The sequence below is a fragment of the Dermochelys coriacea genome, chromosome 4, assembly GCF_009764565.3.
Source record: "Dermochelys coriacea isolate rDerCor1 chromosome 4, rDerCor1.pri.v4, whole genome shotgun sequence".
NCBI classification, from domain to species: domain Eukaryota; kingdom Metazoa; phylum Chordata; order Testudines; family Dermochelyidae; genus Dermochelys; species Dermochelys coriacea.
In genome coordinates, this window is record NC_050071.1 from 145,020,164 (window position 1) to 145,047,141 (window position 26,978).

Consider the following 26,978-nt stretch of genomic DNA (forward strand, 5'->3'; position numbering starts at 1 on the left):
TGGGTTTAACAGTTGAAGTTTATTCATTTCCAGAGCCCGAGAGTGCTAAGAACCGGTTACATGAGGGGATGGTGCAGCAGCATGCGCACGTACCAACAGACCCAAAGCTCCTCTGTGCACTCACCCACTAGCCATGGGGGAACTCGGCTCCCGGCCCCGGCATGGCTGTAAAAGCTGCACTGATGTGACCACCACAGCCCCTGGGGGGGGGGGGGGGAGGTTTGACACCAGCAGCTGGTGTGACGGGGTTTGAACTCACCCCACTGCATCTGTAGTGTTCAGAGCGGGAGCCCCAGGGGCTCTCTTTACCCTCTGTCATGAACCCTTCATCCAGAGACAGGAGCTAGAGGCATGGCCCGACCGCCTGGCCAGGAGCCCAAACCCTCAGCACCAAGCAGGGCAGAACGGGGGCATCTCCGCCGGCTGGGTTTCTCTTGTTGGTCAGTTAGTCTGAGCTGGGTGGGGTTACAATGCCGCTCCCAGCATCAGTGCAGGGCCAGTCCCTGCATCTCTGCCACTCAAAGCCCACCTGGAGAAAGGTGGTGATCCCCACAAAGCCCGGCCCAGGGCTTTGCAGGGGCTGAGCGGATCAGGAGCCATGAGCTCCCTGGCCAGGTCTGTGCCGTTAGGACAAGGAGCTGCTGGGGTGAGTGTAATGTATACAGTCACCCCCCGCCCCAGGAGAAAGGCAGCTCTCAGATGCACCAGGAGGGCAGCGAGGACGATGGGCAGGCTGAGACCCAGGCAGGAGCGAATACACACACCCACACACACACCCACACACAGTTATGCCAAGGTTCCCCCTCAGCGGGGCAGCAGAGCAAGTGGTTTCTTTAGCTGGAACCCAGCGATCCAAGGCTGTGACAGGGAGGGGGAGTGCCCCAGTGCCCCAGAGCACTCTGCTGGGGTCTGCTGCATGCATAGGCTAGCACGTCCCTGCCCAGAAGGGGCTTGGAGAAGAGAGAGCAACGGGCTGGGGTGGGGGGGTGGTGCAATGAACACCAGTCTCTGTGGGGGTGGGGGGTTCCCCTAGGAGAGGAGGCGGCCGTGCAGCTCACACAGCTGCTCCGGTGTCAGGACAAGCTTGTGCACTTGGCCATGCCCAGGCTGGCAGGGGAAGGTCACTTTGCCAACGTATACGGCATCTTCCTTCTTCTCCTCTTTGGCCTGGAAGAGCAGGGCGGAGGGTCAGGGGCAGCAGGACTCAGGCTAATAAAAGCCCCCCCAGCCCCTCATGACCAAGTGCCAGGAGGGTAAAACTGTTATCTCCTAGGGGCCAGCTCCAGACGGTGTCGCCCGAGGGGGTTTCACACACCCCTGGACCCGGTCGCCTTTCCTCCCTGGCAGGGACCGTTGTCAGCAGGCCCCTGGAGCTCCATTCAGCCCAGAGCCACGCTGCATGGGGATGGCATGTGCTACCCCCCCAGGAACACCGACTACCTCCCCCCGGCTGCAGGTGCTGGGACCTGCAGCCCCCAGACTGCTAATCCGAATCCTCCAGATCATGGCAAGGGAGCTTCTCCATGGGACCATGGGAACTCAGCACAGAGCCTTCTGGGGCTTGGCGAGAACACCTGCCAGGCCACGTGCTCCCTCGGCTCCCGCATCCCGGTGCTGTGGGTAACGCTCCCAGGAGGGCCGCGTCTCACCTTGAGGAAGGCCAAGGATGGGAAGGTAGCGAAGTCGGTGAGGACATTGGCCCCGGGGTGCTGCAGGACCGTCTCCTTCATCACTTCATCCTGCAAGGGAGGACGGGAGCAGGGCAGCATCATCCCTCCAGATGTGCACCCTGCAGGGCACCCAGCACCCCCGGCCGCAGGCGTGGGGTGGGGAGCTCCCTGCCTCTCCTGCCAGGGTCTCCAGCTGGCAAGAGCAGCTCCCCGCATCACCCAGGTAGGGTTTGAGGACGGGGATGGCTAACCCTGCCTCGCCCAGGGTAAATTAGAAGATGTCTAAGTGGCTCCACAGGTGGTGTTCCCTTCTCCTCCCCCCCCCCAACACCCAAGTATGCAGCATGCACAGAGCACATGGACATTTTTTGGGGGCGGGGGAGTGGGGAAGACGTGGCTATCTGGGGTTGTAGCTGTTTTATTCACAGGTCAAAGGAAATGTTTGTTCACATCAAAAAAGCAACATGTGTAACCGTCTCCCCTTAGATAGCAGGCGGCTGTGGGTCGGGAGCGAGGGGCACCGGCAGAGCTGGGGGGGAGCCCGGGGCTGGGCTAGCAGGGGCTGTGGGTCGGGAGCGAGGGGCACCGGCAGAGCTGGGGGGGAGCCCGGGGCTGGGCTAGCAGGGGCTGTGGGTCGGGAGCGAGGGGCACCGGCAGAGCTGGATGTGGGGGGGCCCGGGGCTGGCTAGCAGGGGCTGTGGGTCGGGAGCGAGGGGCACCGGCAGAGCTGGGGGGGAGCCCGGGGCTGGGCTAGCAGGGGCTGTGGGTCGGGAGCGAGGGGCACCGGCAGAGCTGGATGTGGGGGGAGCCCGGGGCTGGGGGGCAGGGGCTGTGGGTCGGGAGCAAGGGGCACCGGCAGAGCTGAGTGTGGGGGGAGCCTGGGGCTGGGGGGCAGGGGCTGTGGGTCGGGAGCGAGGGGCACCGGCAGAGCTGGGTGTGGGGGGAGCCCGGGGCTGGGGGGCAGGGGCTGCGTTTACCTTCAGCTTGTCCATGGTGCTGCTCAGGGCTCTCAGGCGGGCCGTCTGCTCCAGCAGTTGGGCGGCCGGGCTTCCTGCTGGGGGAGAAGAGGCCTGGTAAGGAGGCTCCCTGCAGGAGCGCGACTTCCCCGGAGAGGGGGTGGAGTCCCAGCTGGGCGAGGGGGAGGAACTGCCCCATGCCGAGTCCCAGCTGGGCGAGGGGGAGGAACTGCCCCGATGCCGAGTCCCAGCTGGGCGAGGGGGAGGAACTGCCCCAAGCCGGGGTCTGACAGTGACCTTGGCTAGTAGCATTCAGCCCCAAGCACCCTACAAGCTGTAGTCAGGAATCCCATCATCACCCAGCACTGAAATGCAGCCACCTCTGACTGGGGTAGAGCAGCTGTTCAGTGGAGATGGGACAGCACTGGAGAATCCTGGATCCAGGTTATCGAATGAGAAACACGACACTGTAGGGAAGTTCCCGTCCCAGAGGCCCATTGAAAGCAGGAGGAATAGGGAGACTAAGCCCCTGTTCCCCCGTCCTCCAGGAGGGGCCAGCATAGGAAAGGCCAGAGCACAGATGAACAGCCCAGTGTGTGCAATGGGCAGCTCTGGGGGTCAGCAGGACCCTCTCACACAGCTCCCAGATCCCTAGGCAAGGGTGACAGCGTGGTCCGGTCCTTCAGCCCACGGGGAGCTGAGCTCCTGCCACATAAACCAGCGCTGCCCATCCAACAGCTCGGCCTGTCCCCTCAGCGGGCGGGGGCTGAGCAGGGTCTCGGGGGCGTTCATGAGGCCGTTCTGGGCCCTTCAGAGGGAACCTGGTGAGGAGAACACCCCACTCCTCAGGCACGGTACCTGGCTCTGCCCACAGGGCATACACTGCCAGTGAGCACAGGGGAGGCCGGGGGTGCCCATAACTCACTGGGAGGATTCGCTTGGGGGACACCTTTCGCAAGGGGAGGCAGGAAATGGCCAGCCCCCCACTAGGTGCACGGGGCACTTGGGTGGGCTGCACAGCCAAGCACCTCCGGCAGGTTCCGGGGCCCTGAATTCCCAGCGTGTCCGGCTCCCGATCGCGGGGTCTCAGAGTTCGGTCCCCTGGATACCAAGCGCAGACACACCCCAGCGAGGGGCCCCCAAGTCACAACGCAGCACCAGTCATCTCCGGAGCAAATGAAACCTTTACAGGGGCTAAAGCAACAAGCAAAAATCTCCAGCCTGCTCCCCTGGGCGTCCAACGTCTGCTTCGCCGGTTCCCCAGCGCTGCCTTCTCGCGGGGAGCCGCCGGACGCAGCGCGGCGTGGGGGTTACGGACTGCAGCACGACCAGCTGGTTACAGTGTGACCTCTGAACCCACAGTTCTGCCCTGGGCATGGGCCGAGAGAAGAGCATGCCCGCGGGCCCCGTCCACAACCCACCCAAGAAGGGCCCACCCGGCCTCTGCTGGCTTGGTCCTGGCGCTGACGCTGTTACCTCCAGTAAGTTTACTAGCAGGCCTGGGCCGAGCTGCCCCCCTTGGGTCCCAGCTGACTCCGCTGACCTGCCTCCTCGGGGCACCTGCGCCAAGGAGTTGTGTGTGCAGGACGTACCCGAGCTCCTGCGTGTGACGTCCACCACCTTGGTGTTGGCGCTCATCTGGTAGAGGGTCTGCAGCAGCTGGCTCGTCTTCCTGTACAGGGTGCCGGAGGCCACCTCCTCTCCCTGCCGATCTTTGGGGAGCGAGAGCTTCGGGAGGTGCAGAGGGGGCAACGCTGCCAGCTCGGTCTTCATCTGTGCTCCCTGAGCACGAAGCAACACAAGAGTGTAACCCACAGTTCCACCGCGGGCCCGGCCCATTCTCCAATCGGCACCTCACCCCGGCCAGCCGCAGGAGAACCAGGCAAACAGAGGGAGCTAGAGATCCTTCCCAGGGATACCGAGCCGTGCAGTTCCCCTCGCCTGGGGGCATCAAGACCCCCCCTTCCACTCACCCCAGTGCAAACTGCGTGAGCCCAGGGGAGCAGGGACCCAGACTCACGCCCTGAGAACCTATTCTCCGTTCCACACACCAGCAATTCAAGCAAAGGAGAACAGGCGCTGTCCTCCCAGAACAGAGCCCGTGGCCCTGGAGCGGGGGACTGCTGGCCTGGTGTCACCTCCGTGCTGAATGGCACAGAGGAAGGAGGGATCCCTCCCCCAATGCACAGCACTGTACCCTGGAAGCTGGTGGTGCGGGGGAGGGGAAGGATAAGGAACAGCAGCATGAGGCATGGGAGCCCCTGGCATTTTATCCTTGCGAGTGGGTCTGCAAATGCCCCTTGTAGAGCAGAGGGGTCTGACGTTAGCTATTTGCTTCAATAATGCCCTACAGCAGGGAGGTCCACAGGTTAACGGCACATTTCCTTTGCATTCCATCGATGGCCCTTTGCTCCTATAAACAGTATCCTGGTCAGCCAGTCTCCTCTAGATTCTCACCATAGCTCCAGACTAAACCATCCCAGCTCCAACCCGTCTGGACTCCCCTTCCTCTGACCAAGCATACAGCCCTTCTCTGCTTCCCCCCGGGAGGGACCGGCTGGAGAGCAATGGGTGATTCCCGGTAGCCAGTCGGGGCGTGTGCAGCCCAGGCCTGGCTGGATGAATGCCTGGAGGGCCCAGTGGTGCAAACCCCAAGAGATGCCCACACAGAGAGGCCCTCACCTTGAGCCGGTTGTTCTCAGTTTTGAGGTGCTCAATGACCAGCCGCATGGCATCGATCTGTTGGAGGAGAAGAGGCGAGTCCTTCACCTGGACAGGCCCTGAGCCACCCACCATCACCTGGCCAGCGCCGACACCTGCGAACAGGGAGAGAACATCAATGGTCAAAGGAGACTAAGGAGCTGCCAGCAGGGGTCCAAGCCGCCAGGCGGGTTCGTTGCAGCCGGCGTGTCTGTGCATGCAGGGGTCCAGCTGCAGGCTGAGATGGGAAGGAAGAGGTGAATGTGGCCGTGCCAAGGAGCAATGACCCATCCATACGCCCCTGGCCAGGGCACAGAGCCATCACAGTCACGCAGCTGGAGCTGGAGAGCCCTGTGGCAGGGCTCTGGGCTCAAACCCATGCAAATACCTAGCAAGCAAGGGGGCCCAGCACCCTGACAACACCTGTCAGGGGCCGCATGCCCCAGGCCAGGATCCCACCCCTGCAGAACTGCCTCTTGTCTCTGCAGCAGATGCATTCCCAGGACAGCCTGGCACTGAGCTGGAGAGGGGATGCAGCCCTGCACTGCCCCCGGCAGAACCAGCTCTGGGCACTGTTGTGGATCCATCTCCCCTCTGTTCCCCAGCTGGTTCCTGCCCCTCTCGGACACTGGGCGAGCTGCAGGATGCTCTGGCCAGCGAGCCACGTGGCTTCCTTGCAGTTAGAACAACAGCACTGGAGTAGGATGCACGTCGGATTCCCAAAGCCTCAGAACCCCCTTCTCACATGCACTGGGCCTGCCCTCCTGGGGCCTACAGAGACCAGGAGAGCTGGCAGGCTGGAGCAGGATACTGTACCTCTCTGCTGTTCCTCTGTAGTGCCGGAGGGGAGGAAAGCACAGGAGAGACAAGAAGAAGCAGAATTAAAAGCTGAGGAGCAAGGCTCGAATGGAGCTCTGGCCAGAGAAGCCATTCTAAAAAGGGCACCGTCCTGCCCTGCAGATCTGCTCCCTGTGCACATTCACACCCAGTCGGCTGCCTCTTACTCCTGTGGCCCTCACGGGGCCACGCGGCCTCGGAGAAGGAGCTGGATTCCATGCTGGCTCCCGTACTGCCTGCTGCAGAACCCGCACGGGGGCGCAGGACCGGAGAGCCCACCTGAGTCAGCAGAGCAGGAAGTTTCCAAAACAACACAGTTCACCCCTGGAGCAAATCTGGCAGGACAAACCCGCAGACCAAGATGCCTCTCCTAGAGCAGCTGCATCTTGGGATGAATCCTGAGACCTGCCGACACCTCCCACCGCCTCCACTGGGCCCAGCATGCTCCGGATCGGCCTGCAGAGAGGCCGAGGCAGCCAGACGGCTGGGTGAACCACAGGCAAAGGGAAGACACCGGAGCGCCAGCAACTCAAGAGAACTGAGCCGGAGCCATGAGCGCAAGGAAGTGGGACACAGGACTCTCCTTTCCCAGCTCTGCCACTGACTCACTCTGGAGCCTTGGAAAAGTCCCTTTGCCGTCCTGTACCACGGCTGCCCTGCTGCAAACCAGGGACCCCCCGTCCCTGGCCGACGCGCAGCAAGCACTGATCAGCGGGGACTGGGGCAGTGTTCTGAAGATGACAAGAGCTCCTGCTGCGATATGCACAGCCAAGTGGTACCTGTGCAGTGCGGCATCACCACCTTTCCCGCTCTCACCAGACACTCAGCACAGACCAACGGTCACTGCAGCTCCGAGAAGAAAACAGGCTAAAATCCAGGGATCAGACCAACTACCGCCAGCAACGCACCAGGCAGAGGTACTTCGCTGACAATCGCCCCAGGGTGGCGTGCCAGGAGGGCACCAGTGGCCAGTAGCATGCTCCATCTCCATGCTAGCGCACAGCTGAAGGCGTCAGCACTGGACATTACCCCTCTGTATAAACGCCAGCGGGATCAGGAGTTCAGACCTACTAACCGATCACCTCTGGGCTCCAAGGAGCACCTGCTGCTGGACAGACCCCTTGGCTAGTCCCAAGAGCCCCAGGGTCTGGGCCACTGTTGTGAAACGCAGGCAGCTGAGAACAATGGTGCCCTGGGAATCCCACAGCTCAGACTCCAGCTAGAGCCTGCAAGGAACAGAATACAGTCCCCTTAACGGCCCTTGCTAGGCCCTGCCGCACTCCTGCACTCAGCCTGGGCAGGCCTGCCCCCTGCGGCTCACGCTGAGTGGAGAACTCCAGCAGTGCGTGCGGAAAGGATCCAACTAACCCTCGCCTCCTGCCATGGCTGGAGAGGGCCCTAGCCAAGAGGAAGTGAGTGCAGCTGCTGTGCTTCTCCACCAGCAGGGAAGGAGACCACGGGCTCGGGAGCAACGGAGGCTGGATGCAAGCCAGGCCTGTGCTCCTACACGGTGCTTTGCTGGGATAGCGCCGAGAGACAGAACAAGGGGCTGGGTGAGGCTCTTCGACATCCATAGAGGGAAGCTGCCACCTCAGCCATGGGAGCAAAGGGGAAGGCGGCAGCGATTGTGTGGCGGAGCAGAGGGAATTCCAGCAGCCTACCAGGGGCCTTTCCTCTCCAGCTGTCTGCTCACTGGGGTGCAGGTCAGAATACCACGGAGTGGCTCTGAAATCACCAGCCAGTCGACGTACCCATGTGGCCCAGAGCCCTGCAGCGTTCCCTCCCCTAGGCAGCTGCAGCCTGTGGGAGAGGTATTCCCTTGGCTGGCTGCCCTTGCAGTAACACAGGAGTTGGGGGGGCAAGCGCCCAGCTGAGCAAGCACTGCCCAGAGAGGTCAGAGTGCAGGGAGGCAGTGCCGGGCCATCACACGGCTCATCCACTGATGCCTGGACATCTAGGTCAGGGCCTTCCAGCCTGCGGGCTGGCTGAGCCACCACGTGCACGACTGGCTCCAGATGTCTGAGATGGCAGCCTGGTGCTCCCAGAACCGAGTGAGCTGCAAGGCCCCTGCCCCTTCTCTTCCTCAAGTCTAGAGCATTGCTCATTTCACGGGGCTCACACCAGTACCCGTCCACCCAACACTGCTCTGCCTCTGGTAGGGACACAGTGTGACAGACTGAGTTACCTCGGGATTCACACTCCCCATCCCCTGGGCCTTTTCCCCGGGTTTCCTTTCCAGCGTCCGGGCAGCAAGGCTGAGGCAGCCCCAGATGCTAGGGTGGGGGCATGGGCGGATCACTCACCTCCTGCAATGCCCGAGACGATGGACGCGATTCCAGATGCTGGGGATCCACGCAGCCCCTCAATGGTGCGCTTGGACTGGTTGTTCAAGCGCTGCTTTAGCTCCATCTTTTCCGACTCCAGCTGGTCAATATCAGCCTGAAGAGCATCCATGGTCTCCTCAAACTCCCTGCAGGAGGAGAGAGCAAGCCACCAGCCAAGTGAGAGACGTTCCCCTGGGGAACGAGACACTGCTCAGCTGGCAGAATTCACAGCCTCTACCCAGCAGGCTTTGCAGGATCTCATCAGGTTCGGTAACTTCCAGCACCCTCCCCCAGTCATACGCTCCCCCGCCAGCTCAGGGCTTCTCACTCAAGACAGGGGGGCCTCCACCCATTTCCCTGGGAGGCTAGTCTGTTCTGCAGGCGACGATCTCACACGCAGGAAGCGTTGCTGGACAATCAGCCCTTCGTCTCTTTCGCTTTCTCCTGGTTCTGGCTCTATCAGGCCCATTGCTCTCTCCCTGGGAGTTCACGGTGCTCCAGCACCCGTCGTCCGGATACAGCTACGCTATTACTCGGGTCTGGCAATGGTGTGAAATACAAACGTCCTGCACCACACAGAAAGCAGCCAGAATGCAGCCTATTCTGAGATGCAACTTCTCTGCCCTGCTCAAACCTGCCTCACATCAGCCACTAGCTGCCCCAGGGTAACGGCTGTGCCTAGCCACCTCTAAGCTCCAGAACAGCCCTGGAACCATGGCAAGCTGCTATCACTGCTACCCCTTCTGCCCAGGCACCTCCCTTAGCAGGTGCTCTCCACTGGCCTAGATCATCCCCAATCCCCCAGGAGGCTGGGAAACCCACTCACTTCTCCTTCTTTTTGAGCAGAGCCTGGGTCTCGTCCAGCTTGGTTTGGATCTTCTCCACCCGGTCATCCGCGTCCTTGGACGCGCTGTCAAGCTTCTTCTCCAAGAGACTGAGGCGCACATTTGCTTCACTCAGCTCCTCGCCCTGGAGCAGCAGGGGAGAAAGCCAAGTGCTCTAGGCTCCTGAGGGTGGACAGCATGTTCCGGTGCCCTGGAGTGCCTGCCCCCAGGTGCAGCCAATAGCCTGCACACGCCACCATGTCCTTACTGGCTCCGGGGATCAGGTTAGGCATACACAGACCAGCCCCTGGGGGGAGGACTGGCGAGTCCCTTATGGTTGATGCCACAGGCCACTCCTACAAGGGACGCTTGCGTCTCCCCCAGGGAAGCCGATCCAAAGGGCTAACAGCGCCGCAGACAGCACTCCAGGAAGTAGGAGCAACACAGGCAGGCAGCTGCCTACTGCCCAGGTGAAGTGCGCTCCCCGAGGATACAGGGTTCGGCCAACAGGAAAGGCAGATTAGGAAACAGACCACGGATGAGCTCACCTTGATTTTGAGCGATTTCTTCAGCTCTTTGACGACAGTCTCTCTGTCTTCCAGCTTCAGTCCCAGGCCCTCGGCATCTGTGATCTCGGCCCGGAGCGCGGCTGCCCTCAGATTGACGGGAGGAGGGGGCTGCAGGGACAAGGGAGGGCGTTAGTCAGATATCACCAGCTGATGGATTCCAGAGCTTGCTCATGGTGAAAAATGGGCAGGACGCTGCTGAGGGAACATCCCCCCAAATCTGCACGACAGGCAATTGCCCAGCTCCCCAAGTCCCTGACAATACAGGGGGGGCTGGTCTCGCTGGCCGGGAAGCTGACGGAGCTAAGACACACCTACTGGTTTGTAAGCATCCGCCAAGCTGCACAGACAGCAGGGTGGGCTTCTGATGCAAGGTGCTGGCCCCTCACCCTGCTAACAGCGTCAAAGGAGAGAGCCTGCTCTGCCCAGAACACCCCGCATCAAACCCAGCTTCGAGGGGCTTTGCCCATCGGCATCTGCTGTGCTGCATAGCTGTGTGCGCTGCAGCTTGACCATCCGTGTCAGCACACAGCCTGCCAGAGATCAGGGTAGGCTTTCCATCTCCTCCCGCCATCCACAGGAAATCAGGGCCTCGCCCGGAGGAAGTGACAGCTCAGTTCAGCTGCCCTGGCCCAGCCCGAAGGTGCCCCCCAGCCATGCCTCACCTTGGTCTGTGGCCGGTCAGCGTCGTACTCTCCCTCCTGCATAGCAGTGGCCATCTTGTTCATGGTCGCAATGAGGATGTTACAGGACTGGCGCAGGCACTCATAGGGGTTGATGCCCTGGCTGCCGTAGATCTGCAGAGGATGGAGAGAGAGAGAATTACCCCATTTCAAGGTGCACTCTGCACCCGCTGAGCCAAGCACCTCTGCTAGGGCCTCACTGCCAGCAAGGCTTCCTGCACTCGCTCCACACCACTGATCACCAGCCTTGTGGTGCAGTCAGCCCCTGTGGCCTCGAGGAGGCTGCAGACCGAGGGGATAGGTGAGTGGCAAGTCCCTACGCTTCAGCGTTAACTAGCTGTCACTCCACTCAGGCTCATCCCAAAGTCACCATGGGGCTGGAGTGAGATACAAGCCACTCTGAGGCTAACAGGTATTCGTTCCCCATGGGCAGAGGACTGTAGGGAAGTTGAGAACAGGGTTCCTACCTGCTCGCTTGTTTTGAAGGCCAGATCTTCCAGCTTCACGGCCAGGAGCCCTTCGTTCTCTGTCAGCGGGGCAATCATCTGGGCCCCTGCAGCAGCCACTTCCTGCAGCACCGCCACCACCCAGGTCAGGTGCTTGCGGCAGTCCAGCAGCGTGTCCGACACCTGGGGTCAGGCAGACAGAGGGTGTGACAAAGCGGGACTGTTTTTAATGTTTCCTCTGAATAGTGTGGGGGTGCCTCAGTTTCCCCATGCAGTTCTTAAGGATCTAGGTGGTGGGATAAGGGTGTATGACGGTTGCAGAGCCCTAGAGGGCAGGTGTGTGCAGGGGTCTGGACACAGAGAATGGCCGACACCCTGTTTCCTGGCAACTGATGTCCTGGGCCCTTCCCCCTGCAAGGTGAGAGCTAAAGGGCTGGAGAACAAAGGAATCAGGTGCCCTCCTGGCCCAGGAAAGGGACAAAGCCCAGAGGAGGGGGGGCTGGAGAGAGTTTCAGTTTGGGGCTGGCTGGGGACATGGAGTGAAGTGCAGACGTGGTTGTCTGGCTCACTGCCCCCCAAAATGGACCCAGCTGAGGGGTCCTGTTCTCTGCACCTACAAGCTCTGTGTTAGACCCTGTTCCTGTCGTCTAATAAACCTTCTGTTTTACTGGCTGGCTGAGAGTCCCGTCTGACTGTGGAGTTGGGGGCAGGACCCTCTGGCTTGCCCAGGACCCCGCCTGGGCAGACTCGCTGTGGGAAGCGCACGGAGGGGCAGAGGATGCTGAATGCTCCGAGGTCAGACCCAGGAAGGGGGGAGCCGGGTGAGCTGTGTGTCCTGCAGACAGGCTGCTCCCAGAGAGGAGACTTCCCCAGAGTCCTGACTGGCCTCGTAGGGAGCAGCTCCAGAGCATGGCCCGGGGACTCCGTGGCAGAGGGCAATTACAGGACTCGCTCCCAGCAGAGGCAAGTGGAGGTTGTTCCTCCATGGGCCTGCCAGGCGTCTCTGCACTGCACTCACCCCAATGGTAAGAGATTGCGCAGGGCAGTTCAGTTAATGTCTTTGGGAGCATCGTTAGGGAGAAGATCCTGAGCAACAGGAAGGAAGGTCAGCCCAGGAAGTGAACAGGGCGGGGGATTCTTGTCACCACTGAGCCCAAGGTTCCTGCTCTCTGCACTTGCCCTACTGGTTCCCTCAGCTCCTTCCTGCTTGCGCGGCTTCCCCAAGCTGTGTGCAGTCCCTGCTGTAACACGGGCCACGTGTTTCATAGAATCATAGAATATCAGGGTTGGAAGGGACCTCAGGAGATCATCTAGTCCAACCCCCTGCTCAAAGCAGGACCAATTTTTGCCCCAGATCCCTAATTGGCCCCCTCAAGGATTGAACTCACAACCCTGGGGTTAGCAGGCCAATGCTCAAACCACTGAGCTATCCCTCGCCCCCCATTTACCCAGGGAAGTTCCGTTACCCAGACCACATTACAGATGGCAGCTCAAGGCCGTGGCTCAGTCAGGAAGAAGCAGCCAGGGCTCTCCTAGTTCGGTCTTACACTCTACTCACTAGGCCATGTGCCTCCTGGCCGCACCCTCCTCCTCTCAACGCAAGGACTCTGCCCCACAAGGTGACTGCAGCGTCTGTGTCCCACTCCCACCTCAGCCGGCTCCTCCCGCTCCCAATCCGTTCTCTGCTAGCTCTTCTCTCTAGCGCTGCCCTGATCGGTCAAGCGCCCCAGCCCATTCAGGAAAAGGGCAGGGGCAAGTCACTGCACGGCCAGGTTTTTATGCAGGGCCCAGGTACGCATGTAACACAACCCGAAAGACAGAAGAGACCCGCAGCAGCGAATGCCAGCAGTCCCAGCCAGGCAAACAAAGACACGTGCTGGCTCGCCCACAATGCACTGACTGCACCAGCTCTCCCCACTGCGCACTCTGTCTCTGCTCTCCCCAAGGGAGCATTCAGGCCAGGCAGGCGACAGCATCCTTAGCACCAGACTAGTACTAAAAACCCTTTGGGGGGGCGGCGGGTGAGATGAGCTGAGGGAGGGAGAGAATATAGTCCTGCACAACAGATGCCATTATGGAGCTGACTAAAGTGGGAGCCTCCCCTTCACCAGAACCCAAATGATCCTCCCCCTCCAGCCCGCAGCTGCCTCCCTCTGAGCAGCCTCCTTCCCCTCCCCCCAGTGCAGCACTGCCTGCTGGGATGTGTATCCTCTGCAGGCTGCATCACCCAGCAGGAGGGTGGCTGCAATTCTGCAGTTCATGGTCATTTGCGGTGCCCCTGCGGCTCCTGGCAAGCTGCCGGTGCAGCCCCGGCGGGGCAGCGTTCGGCTGCCCCATCCTACAGGAACTTCCCCTGGGACTGTTTGGCACTGGTAGCCCCACCTGCTGCCCGAAGCCAAGTGCTGCAGGTATCCCTGGTGCATCTGTTCCGGGCATGCGGCGTCTGATCTTCTTGCAGAACTGGCGGATGTCGCTGCAGGAGGTCTCCAGGTCCTTGAGGAGGATGGCGAGGTCAGACGCCTCCTGCCCCGTCTGCTAGGCGCACAGAAGGAAGGAAGGGGGACAGAAAGCTCAACACTTGAGATGCCGAGGGCCGGAGCATCAGCTGGCTCACGTTGGCGTAGCTACTGACTTCAATGGAGCAACGCCAACGTACGCCAGCCAAGGTGCTGGCCCCGAATGCAGAGGGGAACAAGGGTGACAGGAAGTCATCTGCTCACCTGCAGGAAGGACCGCAATCGACCCACTTCCACGCCCATGCAGTCCAAGGCACTCTGGGTGAACTGTGGGACAAGCACAAGCGCCATTAGGACAGGGCAAAGCATATTAAGCAAGATGACCTTGCCTGGGGACAGAGCGGGGCTGAGCTCTCTGGAATTACAGGCTGCCAGAGCTCGGAGATTCTGGCTTCCCAGGAGTCTGGGCTGCTTTGCTCTAGGGGTGTTTTCACCATTGCCCGAGGGGTGTTATGTTGTGAGGCACCAGGACACAGGTGCTCTCTGAAGGGAGGCCTGACAGCGCCGACCGCTCCTCTGCAGGAACCGGGCTCAGCGCAGTGTGTTCTCAACTCCTCTTCCCTGCTCTTTACTCACCAGCCCATTGGCAGGGCCATCCCACAACATCTGTGTCCTCACCCTTCCCCCCACACCCCCACTGGTGGGCGAGAAGTGTGACGCGGGGGGAGGAGCAGGCAGCTGGCCGGCCCAGGCTAGCGGGGAATGCGCCACAGGGAAAGAGGCTGGATTGCGTCTCAGGAGGACGTGTTCCAAAGCTCTCATTAAGGAGGCAGCAGCAGCTCTTCCAGGCTGCAGCTCCACCTTGCAGGTCAGCCTGCCCGTGCAGTGAATCCTTCCCCAGGGCTCGCAGCACGGGCCACACGGCCACTACTCCACCTTAATGTGGTCCGCCAGCTGCATGGTGCAGTCTTCGGCTTGCTCCACCAGGTGGATGCTGTACAGGTGCTGAAAGGAGATGGAGAGAGGCGTTAGCGCCCCGGCGCAGCCCTGCCAGAGCCATGTGCCTACAACCCGTTTCCTAGCAGAGAATGGCTGGTCAGGCTGGCGTGGGGGAGCAAACATGGGCCTGCCCCATCTGCACTCAGCCTGCTGGGAGCTGGATGTGCCGCAGACGATAACACCACAGCAGAAGCATGCTCACAGGTTTGCCCTTTGGTAACAGCGACAGGAACCAGACTGGAGTTAATCCAGCAGAGCCACACGCCATCCCAGCTGTCCCCAACTTCTGCACCTGGCTTCATATGTTTGGGGAGAGGGAAGTGTGCTGAGGTAGGGGGTGGAGGACAGTAGACTGGCTGCAGTAGCACATGCTGAGGGGCTCTCTGGGACCCGGAGTGGACAATCAATCAGATACCCCCTTGGGAACGGGGCCTGATCCCATGGATTTAGCTGAGATTCTCCTGCTCCAGTATTCTCCTCTGTGCTTGGAAAGGGGGCCTGGAGGGGCTGGGATTCCTGCCAAGCCTAGAGGGATTATGGGAAGTTCTGGCAGGTCTATTTCAGTCTCTGACATGGGGACATGGCCCCGTGGGAGAGCGGTGATGGCTTCTGCAGCCAGCGTCCTAGGACACCCAGATAAGGGATCCCGGCACAAGAATGGCTAGGCATCTCCCTTCTCTAGGGAGGGAATTCAGAGCATTGGAGAACAGGAGATCGCATCATGGGCTAGCAGGGGAACCAGATCTCGGTGTTCAGGAGGCAGTGGGGAAAGAAGGAAAGGTGGTGACGGAAAGCTAACTACTTAGCCTGTAACCTGGGTGGTTTCCCTGAAAGCAGCAATGCCACATGAGGCTCTGCAAACCTCAACCCCACTTCACTGCTCCCATCCTGCGCAGCTTAGATTGCCTTGGACCTGCCCTGGGGCCAGTGCCTGTAGGGCACAGGGGGCACGGAGCTGGCACCTGCCTGTGGCAAAGAGCGCACTGCCTACCTGGTAGTATTTGATAGCTTTGGTGAGTGGCTCCACGTTGACCGTCTCATCCAGTTGGTCCTTGTGCAGCAGCTGAATCAGGAAGTCCAGCGAGCGCTCATGGACACTCATCTCGGGGTAGAGCATCCCCACCTTCTTGTAGACCTCAACGCTGCACTTACTCAGGGCCCTGGCTCGAGGAGCAAATACCATCAGCTAGTCTGGGACAAGTGTCTGGTCTCTACAGGGGCCCTGCAATCGCATGGGGGCTCTAGTTCTGAACGCCCACACTTGGGCCTGACCGTCAGAGGCGCTGAACGGCCGCAGCTCATCAAAGCTAATGGGAGCTGCCGGTGCTCAGCATCCATCCTAAGCCCAGGCCCCCAGGACAACCCAAGGAGAGAGGGCACTTCTGGTGACTGGGACCAGCAGCAGCACTAGCTGCATTGGGCTCCGGGGAAGGGAGACCGCAAGTGAAAGTCTGTTCCAATCTCTGGGCTCGCTGTCGGGCTTTGAGCATGGATCTAGCGCCGTTGGGTGGGAAGCAGCCCCTGTGGGGGCGCTGGGGAGGTTTCTTTGCGTTTCAGTGGCGCACGTGGGAAGGTGCAGATGGAAGGATTCTCCGTCTGGCCTTGGCAGCAGTAACGTGAAAAGTCTGAGTGCAGGCTGTGGCACTCAGTGCTTCTAGTGGCTGTTCACAATCCCATCAGATCTCTGGAACACCTTCCTGGAGACCAGAGCCCCCCACACACCTCCCTCAGCTGCTGTGTTCAGGACGAGGTGCCTCCCTGGCCCTCAGCCATTCTGGACGTGTGAAGGGTTTCCCACCCTCTGCAGGAATGGGGCACCCTAGGTGCTCTCCTCGCAGAGCACCAGGGATCCAAAGGCTGGGTACACGGTGCAGGACACCTGGGGTACTCACTGTTCGTATTTGTGCAGCGTTGCTTGCAGGAGGCTGAGCGAATACACCAGCCCCGCAGCAAAGCTCAGCTGCTCCCCTGGGGCACCCCGCAGGCCTGTGCGCTCAGCACAGGTTTCATTCAGCTCGAACTTCTCCTGGGCCTGTTTGCTGATCAGCTCGGCCTGTTCCAGAAGAAACAGAGCAGTCTCAGCTCCGGGCTACCCAGCACGGCGACACATCCCCCTTTCTGCTCCCTGCTGCCCAGGATCCCTGCCAAGGAGCTGAACGCAGCACCAGCTGACGGGCATTTCACACTCAGTGCCATGGACCGGACCTGGGCAGGCACCAGCTTACGCAGCTTCAGTCACAGTCACTGCTGCCATTTTATCCGATTCAAGGGGTTTTCTTGTGTTTCCATCAGCTTCACTCCCCTGCAGCCTGCCCTCCATACCCTCCCGCTTGCAGCCTCCCGCCTTTTTGTCCCGGTGATGAGGTGTGCTCCTCACACTAGCCCTGCAGGCCCAATCAGCTGGTTAGGCTGCCAACAGGGGAGCTTTAGGCTGGAGGCAGCTCATCAGAGAGACACTCTCCTGCTAGAGACAGGTAGGGAGCAGCAGGGGTGCAGAGATGAGTTGCCTGACATTACTCCCTGGGTGGAGGGAGTTGGGAGGCCAGCAAACCCAGAGAAGTGGGGAGGGCCAGGAGGTATGAAAGCGGCTCAGGAAAAGGCAGCAAGGTGCAGGGAATGGACCTGGGCTACTGTGTGGAGGTCCCTGAGCCCCTGGGCTCCCCTGTCAGCCACTTCGGGAGTGACATTGGGAGGCAGTGAAGTGGGACTGCCTGAGACTGCAGGTGAGTGGGAACCTTGACGCCCTCCCGCAGGAAAGGGAAGAGGATGCTGCTCCTGAGTGAGAGAGAGACAGAGAGAGAGAAGCTGCAGAGGAGATACTGAGGGCATGTACCTGCTGGAAGGGCTGTCAGCCTTGGCAGACAGAGCTAATCCCCGGAACCACCAGGAGGCGGCGCCATCCAGCAGTGAGTAGAGCAACCCATCACAGGCCCCCAGCCCCCATCCTTCTGGCAGACGACGCCCAAAGGAGATGCCCTTCAGAGCCCGGCACTGCCGCTCGGGTGGACTAGAGGGGCTCACTGAAGTCCTGCGGGAGGAAGGGCCTAGCTCTGCCACACAGCGCCACCCGGGGCCAATGGAGCAGCCCTGAGCCCCTCAGCTCGCAGCACAGAAATAAGCTGAAGTGGGATGAAAACAAGCCGCTCGCTTTCTTCCTCTGCCATTCCCTGCCCTAAACGTGTCAAAGGCAGAGGTGCCTGGTGCAGGCGGGGGGGTGTCCTTCGCTACCTTGCAGATGAGCCGGGGGATGAGCAGCAGCACCAGGATGCAGTCGTGGTCCCCTCCGTGGCGCAGGAAGCTGTCAGGCATGAAGGAGGTGAGGAGGGAGACGTGCCGGTTGGCCTGCTGCACCTCCATCTGGCGCAGCTCCATCTCAATGGCCTGAGGAGACAAAAGGAAAAAATCAAACGGAGCCTGGAAGAAAGGACCCAGGTTCCAGCCTGCTCGCTGGCATAACGCGGGGGGCGCAGACGTGCCAGTCAGTCTGTGCAGTAGGTTAGAGTCCGAGCCACATTCCCGTACCTGTCCCAGAGCCACATTCCCACGGCTGCTGGAGGGAAGGAGATTCCTTCTCACTGTCTATTAGCTACACTGCCTTAGTGCTCATGGTGCAGAGCAGGCCCCGAAGGGCAGGGTCCCTGTCCTGAGGAGGGCAAACGTCAGTCATCCTGGCTGTACACTTGTTACCATTCCTTCCAGCCAGCGCAAGTTCACGTCAGGGCTCAGCAGACAAAACCCCATTTTCAAGTACTTGCTGCTGTGCGAAAAATGTTACAGTTTGGGCTGACGTTTCTCAGAGGAAAGGTACTCGGAACACCCCTTCCCCACCCCCACACGCTACTGCCAGATATCTCCAGCCGCAACACTTGCCCTTCCAGCACCCCTGCCACATAGCTAAGAGCTCCATTTTCGCAGCCTGTGCCAGAGCGCACAGGTGTCCCTTTCTGCCAGGGGTCTGCTAGCCACTAGCCCATGCTGCTAGCCACGGCATCGACGTGGAAGAGGAGCGTTTCTCAGCAGTTAAGCCATTTTGCAGCCTTTTTGGTGCTCTCACTCACTAGTGACACAGCCCTTGGGGAGGCCTCTGGCACCCTCAGAGTACAGAGCACAGGGAGCTATGCTGTACACTCTCACCTGCCCCTGGGCCCACGCACCCGCACGCCCAGCTGCTCACCGTACCTTCGCATGGGCCTTAGTCTCTGCAAATTTAATCTTGAAGTCGAACGTCTCTGGCGGAGGCTGCTGTTGTCTCTCAACAGAAGCTTCTTGCTGGTTCATGAGCTCTCGGTTCACATCCTGATTGCAGGAGGAGAGGGGAGAATTAGCAGTACAACAGAACTGCCATCTCCTAACCCCCAAATACCCCCGGGGGACAGGCCGGTACGAGGGGATAACGGGGCAATCAAGGAAGAGGAAGGCGAGCTGAATATCTGGGTGCACTCAGCTGAGGTGTCTCCCCAGCGCTAGGCCTAGCACCAGTTCCCAAGGGGACACAGGGCAGACGGCTCAGGCCCCAGGAGAACAATCACGCAGGGCGGGATCCGTCTCCCCACCCGCATTTCCATGATGATCTCACTTGCCTGCTGCCAGCGCCCCCCAGAATCCTTAGGGAATCCCCTCCACCTGCACACGTGGGGCTTCTCTTTCATACCTGCAGCCCCCGGGACACAACGCAATGCCCACGTTTGGGAGCACGTTAGCCCCCTGGTTCCAGCCAGCTGCTCCCAACCTACGCTTCCCCACTGTGGAGCAGATGGATGGCCAGCAGGCAGCAGAAGCACCAGCAATCAGAGGAAGTTTCCCTCAGAATAAGCTAGTATTCAGGTTGCTCTGGCTTAGCTGGATGTTCTCGGTAAATCCCGTCTAAATCAGGAGCCCAACTCCTAGGCCACCAGCAGTTGGTTCCGGGTGCATTTGCAGTGCCAGCAGCAGCCCCTGCAGGGTTAGTTCCATCTCCTCTCCTCTGCAGTGCTCTTGCCTGCTGAGGGCTCTGCCTCCTTGTCACTAAAGCCCTTCCCTGAAGCAGCTGCTGCTCCGATGGGTGCTGGGCAGTTCAGCCACCTCCTCCCAGAAGCACGGGGTGCAGCCCCTCCCCTGGCCCCACTAGGCTGCAGTGGCAGGTGGTGCTCAAGGACTTTACCTGCAGGTGTGCGGTCAACTCCCTGTATTTCTTAATGGTCTGCTGGTAATCTGCCACCGTCTCCTGGGCAGCCTCCACGCGCTTCTCCGCCTCGCGGACCCGTGCCGTTGCCATGTCCAGCTGCTCACGCAACTCCAGCTCGGTCTCCCTGGCGTTCTCCTGCAGCTCGTCGTTCATCTCGTTCATTGCTTCCTAGCAGGAAGAAAGAAAAGCAGTACCTGTGGCACCTTAGAGACTAACAAATTGGTTAATCTCTAAGGTGCCACAAGTACTCCTTTTCTTTTTGCGAATACAGACTAACATGGCTGCTACTCTGAAACCTAGGAGGAAGAAGGGGCTACACAGCTCGGCCTGCCAGGCCACAGGAGCGTGGGGCTTTCAGAGGAGGGAAGGGGCACAGCTTCAGGGCTGACCAGGAGATCAGCCGCAGTGATCGTGCCCAGCAGGTGCTTGAGGGATCACCCAACCCTGGTGACTTCATTGAGCCTCGCCTGAGCCCTTCCAGCATCCCTGCTTAGGCAGCATCCAGCACGGCTGTGCCGTGTCCGGGGAACAGCCCGCCCAGCACAGCTCTCCCACTGCTGCGTCCCGTCCTTCGACCAGCCTGGCTGCAACCTCACGCAGACAAAGGAACACGCGTGGGTTCTATCTCGCTCCTCTCTGACCCATGACAGAGAGCTCTACCTGCTGGGCAGCTTACCAGGTCGCCGACGGTCTCGCGCAGCTCCCGGACCTTCTCCTCCAGGTCCAGGTTTCTCTCCGTCAGAGTCTCCACCATCTCTTCAGCACCCAGCGCAGCATCCACCTGCGGACACAGGGCTCAAAAGCTTAACCCTGACCTGGACTCCCACATTCCAACACCACTGCATAAAGAACATAAGATCGACCATCCTGGGTCAACCCTATGGTTCATCTAACCCAGTGTCCTGTCTTCCCACGGTGGCCAGACGCTTCAGAGGGAGTGAACAGAATAGGGTCGTTATCGAGTGATCCATCCCCTCGACCATTCCCAGCTTCCAGCAGTCAGAGGTGTAGACACACCTGGAGCATTGGGCTGCATCCCTGACCAGCTTGGCTAATAGCCATTGATGAACCTGTCCTCCATTAACTTATCTACTTTTTTGAACCCAGTTATACTTTTGGCCTTCACAACATCCTCTGGCAAGGAGTTCCACAAGTTGACTGTCCATTGTGTGAAGAAATACTTCCTTTTGTTTGTTTTAAACCCGCTGCCTATTCAATTCATTGGGTGACCCCTGGTTCTTGTGTTATGTGAAGGGGTAAATAACACATCCCTGTTCACATTCATGATTTTATAGACCTCTGTCCTATCCCCTCCCTCCGTGGTCTCTTTTCTAAGTTCAACAGTCCCAGCCTTTCTAATTTCTCCTTGTACGGAAGCTGTTTCATACCCCTCAGCATTTTGGTTGCCCTTCTCTGTACTATTTCTAATTCCAATATAGCTTTTTTGAGATGGGGCGACCAGAACTGCATGCAGTATTCATGATGTGGGCATACCATGGCTGATATGTTCCGTCTTATTATCTATGCCTTTCCTAATCACTCCTAATATTGTTCGCTTTTTTGACTGCTGCCGCACATTGAGCAGATGTTTCCAGAGAACTGTCCACAATGACTCTAAAATCTCTTTCTTGACTGGTAACAGCTAATTTAGACCCCATCACTATGTATGTGTAGTTGGGATTATGCTTTCCAATGTGCATTACTTTGCATTTATCAACATTTAATTTCATCTGCCATTTTATTGTCCAGTCACCCAGTCCCTGTGGCCCGCGCTGCTTCCCGCAGCTCCCATTGGCTGAGAACGGTGAACCGCGGCCACTGGGAGCTGCGGGCGGCTGTGCCTGCAGACAGTCAACGCAAACTAACTGTCTTGTGGCCCACCAGTGGATTACCCTGACGGGCTGCATGCGGCCCATGGGCCGCAGGTTGCCCACCACTGCTCTAGAGGAACACAATGTTCCAGCAGGGTGAGGAGATGGGAAGAGACACCTGGCTTCAATTCTCACAGCCACTGTGGCCACAGAACCTGGGACACGAGTGCCTAATGTACTTTTATGCAACCTCCAATCAGTTTAAAATATCTGAAAAGAAATCTGTCTTCAACTGCTTTGCCAGACCTGAGTCCAGCTTTTCCAAAGCCCTCTGTGCTCTGCACCGAAGCCCAGGACAAGGTTATGGGTCAGATTTATCAGAGACAGAACGGGAGCTCACTCTCTTTACATCTAAACAAACAGGATTCGTTATTTCTCTCCCTTTACACATTATCAAGTGGTGCCAGTGATAATTACCACTCTCCTACCGAGCCAGGATCATGCTAGAGCTCCTGTACTGTGTGGCCTGCTTCTTCCGCAGCAGACATTCGGTGCCTGCTCTAGGAAGCCCGGAATAAGAAACCTTGCCCAGGAGGCTCCACAACGTCACTAGAACCCCTGCATGGCTGTGACTCGCCCGTCCTCCTGACCGCGCCACACTAAGACAAACATGTTTAGGCGGCACCGAATTCCAGAGGTAAGGAGACATCAGTTAGTTACAGCCCGGAGCATGGCACAACTCCAGTGCTGGAGGAGGGGGGACAGACTCCACAGCAGGACCCCCGGGACACCCCCTGCCTCCTGGGATGTTGCAGCAGCAAAGAGTGCTACTTGAAGTGTGTGGTTTATAAGCGAGAGCCCCACACCCAACAGTTCACAGGAGATACCAATTTGCCTGGCAGTAGTTCCCTGACCCTCTTTGAAGCCCAAAAGCACTTTTGGGTTGACTCACCTGCTCTTTCAACTCATCAATGGTTCTCTCTGCCTGCTTCACCTCCTCCTGCAGCTTCTCCTTCTGCTGACGCAAGCTCTCCAGCTCTGAATTCTTCTTCTCCATGTGTTTCTGAAGCTTCACGTGCTCCTGCTTCTCTGATGCAGACAGATCCCGCATCCTGAAACAGAGCAAACATGCTCAAAGCAAATGGGAAGGGAACCAGGGACTGTGATCACAGCAGCCATTCCCTGTCCTTGCCATCACAGCCTTCCTCAGGTGTTTGCAGCTGTTCCGAGTCAGCTGGGCTACTCCTGTCCTTTCACTAGCAGTGACCATCCCATACAGGACAGCGTGCAGGCCCAGTGCTGAGATACTGGGGCAGCCATGCCGAGTGAAAAGGGAACTCATTTACCCCAAGTGGGCTCAGATTTCCATTCCGTGGTAACGGGACTCTTAAACAAGACAGCTTTGCAGCCATCAGTGCACATTCACTCAGAACAGAGATGTTTCAGCCCCTGGATATGGCTTGCAACTTAACTCTTCATGGGAACACGGCAGATCAGACTCTCAGGCTGTGACCTGAAGAGGCTAGTCAAAGAAGACCATAACAGGTATATTGGTGGGAGCCTCCCCTGCATGGTTTCTCCTTGGACACTACAGAGAGATGCAACATCCATTTCACAATGCAAAGCAGTTCAGTAGACACCTGACCAGGAGGTGTGCAGAACACTGCCAGAAGTCATCCCAATCTGGTCACCACAGGAAACACTCACCTTATCAACCAGCTACCGTATTTAAGTAGCATGCTCATAGCAAGAGTATCAGAGGAAAGCAGAGTGGTTGCTTCTCACGTTCTCTGCATGTATAACCTCAGCAGACTCACAGTGACCTACCTCACTTCCTGAGGTTTAAAAGATGTGCCCAGAGTTAGAAAGGAACTGAGGAGCATTTGGAGGGGGGTATCTGTGTGGGACTGGGGGTTAATACCCTGGCTCGAGAACAGAGGTCCATGGCTCACTGCTTTGAGGCAGGTTTTGTTGCCAGGTGGCAGGGAATGGAGCTTGCAGTGAAGATCTGCAGAGGTGAGATCATGGAGGAGGAGATTTAATAGGGAGGGAGGGTTATACCTGACAAGAGCTTCCTTGAGCCTCGCGTTTTGCTCTTCTAGCTGTTTGACCTGGTAGCTGGATGCAGCCCCATCAGAGCCTGGAGAAAGGGGAAGCAGAGAGAGACGATACCCAGCATTCTCAGGAAAATCAGCTGTTATCCAGAGGCAGTTCTCTCAAAAGCAACTAAGGTTTAAACCTGGGAGTGGGGAGGATAACGCAGAGGGGGTTAACCCACCAGCCTATCGCCTGTTCAGCAGAGCAGCCCTCGAATCTAGTATATGGCACAAGTGATACAAGGATGGCAAGCTCAGGTAGGGCGATTAGTGGCCAGGGACTCAAACTAAGAACTACTGCATGGCACGGCACAATCTGCAATCTCAGCTGTCAGGCCGGAGGTGCCTAAAGCAGAGCTGTACTCTAGGGGTTAGATTAGATGGTGCTTGTGGCCCTTTCTAACTCTCGGGGTCTATGTACTTACCTGGCTGTAGCTAGCGTGACAGCCAATGTGATCCCAGTAGCCACCGCCCGCCCCCATTCTCCTCCTCCATCCACCCCACCGAAGATGCAACATCCCCTTCAATCTATCCATCTCCCCCAGTCCCCCCATTGCAGCCCTCCTCAGTGCGTCCATCTGCCGTCTCCTCAATCTATTGCTCCTTTGGCAGATGCAGGTTCTGTCCAGCTGAGCAGAGTCCTGGGGCTCTCAGATGACCATTTTGCAGGCCCTCTGGCATGGAACACGGCTCATGCTGTCAATATTCAATGGCTGCTCACTTCCTTGTCCATGTATTTTTAAAGTCTGCCTTGACTAGAAAGCCCATTAGGGAATCAAAACAAGGACAAAATATGTGAGATTGTCCCGAGTTTTGGTTTCGATGTCCTGTCCATAGAGGAGCTAAGCAGCTGGTTTGAAATTGGCAAAATGAGCAGACCCTGTGCACTACAGCACGAACAGCTCGTCCCAGAGATGCTCCCAGGAGCAAGCATCCCCTGTCTGGGCAAGGGGCAATGAGAGCTGAAATGGCTGTTTTAACATTAGCCCCTAGGTTCCCTAGTCAGAGGCCTGTATCCCGGCAGCCAGACTCCTACTCAAACTCAGAGATGATGGGACACAGCGAGTTGCTGACGCTGCTTCCTACTGACCCGTCTGTGAATAAGGGTCCTACCACTTCACTTTGCCAGCTCTGCAAAGCCAAGTAATCGGACTGCATGCAAAGGACTGAAAGCATTTAGCTGGAGGTCTAAGGAGCTATCACAGCAATCCCACAAGGGCAAATCCTAATATCAGAATGGCCAGACTGGATCAGACCAGAGGTCCATCTAGCCCAGTATTCTGTCTTCTGACAGTGGCCAATGCCAGGTGCCCCAGAGGGAATGAACAGAACAGGGAATCATCAAGTGATTCATCCCGGTGCCCATTCCAGCTTCTGGCAGTCAAAGAGGTTTAGGGACACCCAGAGCATGGGGTTGCCTCCTTGACCATCTTGGCTAATAGCTACTGATGGACCATCCTCCAGGAACTTATCTAGTTCTTTTTTGAACTGTTATAGTCTTGGCCTTCACAACATCCTCTGGCAAGGAGTTCCACAGGTTGACCGTGCGTTGTATGAAGAAATACTTCCGTTTGTTTGTGTTAAACCTGCTGCCTAGTAATTTAATTGGGTGACCCCTGCTTCTTGTGTAATGCGAAGAGGTAAACAACACTCCACACCAGTCACGATTTTACAGACCTCGAGCAGATCCGCCTTTAGTCATCTCTTTTCTAAGATGAACGGGTCCCAGTCTTTTTAATCTCTGCTAATATGGAAGCTGTTCCAGACCCCTCATCATTTTTATTGCCCTTTTCTGTACTTTTTCCAGTTCCAATATACCTTCTGGAGATGGAGCAACCGCAACTGCAGGCAGTGCTCCAGATGTGGGTGCCCCAAGGATTCATGCAGCGGCATTCTGTCGATTATCTACCCTTTCCCAAATGGCTCCTAACATTCTGTGCCGCTGCACATTGAGCAGATGTTTCCACAGAACTATCCACAAGGACTCCAAGATCCCTTTCTTGAGTGGTAACAGCTAGTTTAGACCCCATCACTTTGTATGTATAGTTGGGATTATGTTTTCCAATGTGCATTACTTTGTATTTATCAACATGGAATTTCATCTGCCATTTTGTTGCCAGTCAACCAGTTTTGTGAGATCCCTTTGTAACTCCTTGCAGTCAACTCTGGACTTAATTGTATTGAGTTATTTTGAATCATCTGCAAACTTTGCCACCTGTTCACCCCTTTTTCCAGATCACTTATGAATATGTTGTATAACCTTGGTCCAGTACAGATCCTTGTGGAATCCCGCCATTTACCTGTCTCCACTGTGAAAACTGATAATTGATTCCTACCTTTTGTTTCCTCTCTTTTAACCAGTTACTGATCCACGAGAGGACCTTCCCCCTTGTCCCATGATTGCCTCCTTTGCTTAAGAGGCTTTTGTGAGGGATCTTGTCAAAGGCTTTCTGAAATTCCTTGTACACTATTCACTGGATTCCTCTTGTCCACATTTGCTGACCCCCTCAAAGAATTCTACTAGATTGGAGAGCCAGGAGTTCCCTTTATAAAAACCATGGTGACTTTTCCCCAACAAATCAGGTTCATCTCTGCGTCTGGCTGAAACTCTAGTAAACAAGAGAATCAACAATTTGTCTGGTACTGAAATTAGGCTCACTGGTCTCTAACTGACGGGCTTGCCTCTGGAGCGCCCCCCTCCCCTTTTTTTTTTTTAAACTCTTGGGTGAATCCCATCTCGTCCTAGTGACTTATTACTGTTTATTTCATCAATGGCAATTAACTCCTCAGTGACAAAGTTCCCACTGACACCAATGGGTGCAGGATGTATCAGCATAGCTTGGTATTTATGCTGCACTCATCACAACAATAGGATCTCCCCAACATGTAGACTTACTCCCCAACCCAGGTTTGCATTAAGATGGGACCCCCCCACACATACCTGCAAGACCATTTCACAATGGGTGGTCCCCGCAACTCTCACCTTTCTCTTCTATCTCATGTTTCAGGATTTCCAGGTCCATTGTGAGATATTCCACCTTCTCTTTCAGGGAATCCACCTCCTGCTGCAGGGATTCAGCCCGCTCTTCCGCCATCTCCTTGTCCAGAGTTGCCATCTCGATAGCATCAGCCGTATCAGCCATCTCCTCCATGTAATGTTCCTTGGCTTCCAATGCATCTTTGGCTTCCTGCAGTCAGGCAGAAACAGAGTGAGGACACCTTGCGATGGAAGCCTGATGGGACGGGGCACTCCTCAGACTCAGTCACTAACTGAAACCATTACCCAGCTGGGGGGCTCAGATAATCCTGGCTGTGACAGAGTTCCTGTAGGGGGCTGCATGGAGTCAAATCCCAGTTAGTAAATGCTTACCAGCATGCAGGGGAAAAGGCCACTGCCACGAAAACCGTCTTCTTTCTGTTCCACCTCAGCACCTCTTCCCCCACTC

The 26,978-nt window shown here is 57.7% G+C and overlaps 1 protein-coding gene across 22 annotated transcripts in view; it reads right to left on the bottom strand.

The window, feature by feature from the left end:
* Positions 1-26,978, bottom strand: part of DCTN1 (dynactin subunit 1) — a 143,139-nt gene continuing 116,161 nt past the window's right edge. For 8 of the 22 annotated variants that reach the window (XM_038399000.2, XM_043512905.1, XM_043512903.1 and 5 more), the window contains 22 exons: positions 26,516-26,720; positions 23,498-23,576; positions 22,389-22,548; positions 20,302-20,406; positions 19,602-19,793; positions 18,641-18,757; positions 17,690-17,842; positions 16,354-16,514; positions 15,453-15,621; positions 14,399-14,467; positions 13,727-13,789; positions 13,389-13,538; positions 11,028-11,189; positions 10,543-10,674; positions 9,860-9,988; positions 9,314-9,456; positions 8,467-8,633; positions 5,309-5,442; positions 4,219-4,408; positions 2,648-2,721; positions 1,650-1,739; positions 1-1,167 (listed from right to left, as the gene is read on the bottom strand). In XM_038399000.2, the coding sequence (XP_038254928.1) occupies positions 1,030-1,167; positions 1,650-1,739; positions 2,648-2,721; positions 4,219-4,408; positions 5,309-5,442; positions 8,467-8,633; positions 9,314-9,456; positions 9,860-9,988; positions 10,543-10,674; positions 11,028-11,189; positions 13,389-13,538; positions 13,727-13,789; positions 14,399-14,467; positions 15,453-15,621; positions 16,354-16,514; positions 17,690-17,842; positions 18,641-18,757; positions 19,602-19,793; positions 20,302-20,406; positions 22,389-22,548; positions 23,498-23,576; positions 26,516-26,720 (2,982 nt within the window). In that variant the 3' untranslated portion in view covers positions 1-1,029. Of the gene's footprint in view, positions 1,168-1,649; positions 1,740-2,647; positions 2,725-4,218; positions 4,409-5,308; positions 5,443-6,142; positions 6,158-8,466; positions 8,634-9,313; positions 9,457-9,859; positions 9,989-10,542; positions 10,675-11,027; positions 11,190-13,388; positions 13,539-13,726; positions 13,790-14,398; positions 14,468-15,452; positions 15,622-16,353; positions 16,515-17,689; positions 17,843-18,640; positions 18,758-19,601; positions 19,794-20,301; positions 20,407-22,388; positions 22,549-23,497; positions 23,577-26,515; positions 26,721-26,978 lie in introns of all 22 variants that reach the window. The other 14 variants (XM_043512900.1, XM_043512904.1, XM_043512906.1 and 11 more) reach the window with 3 other exon arrangements.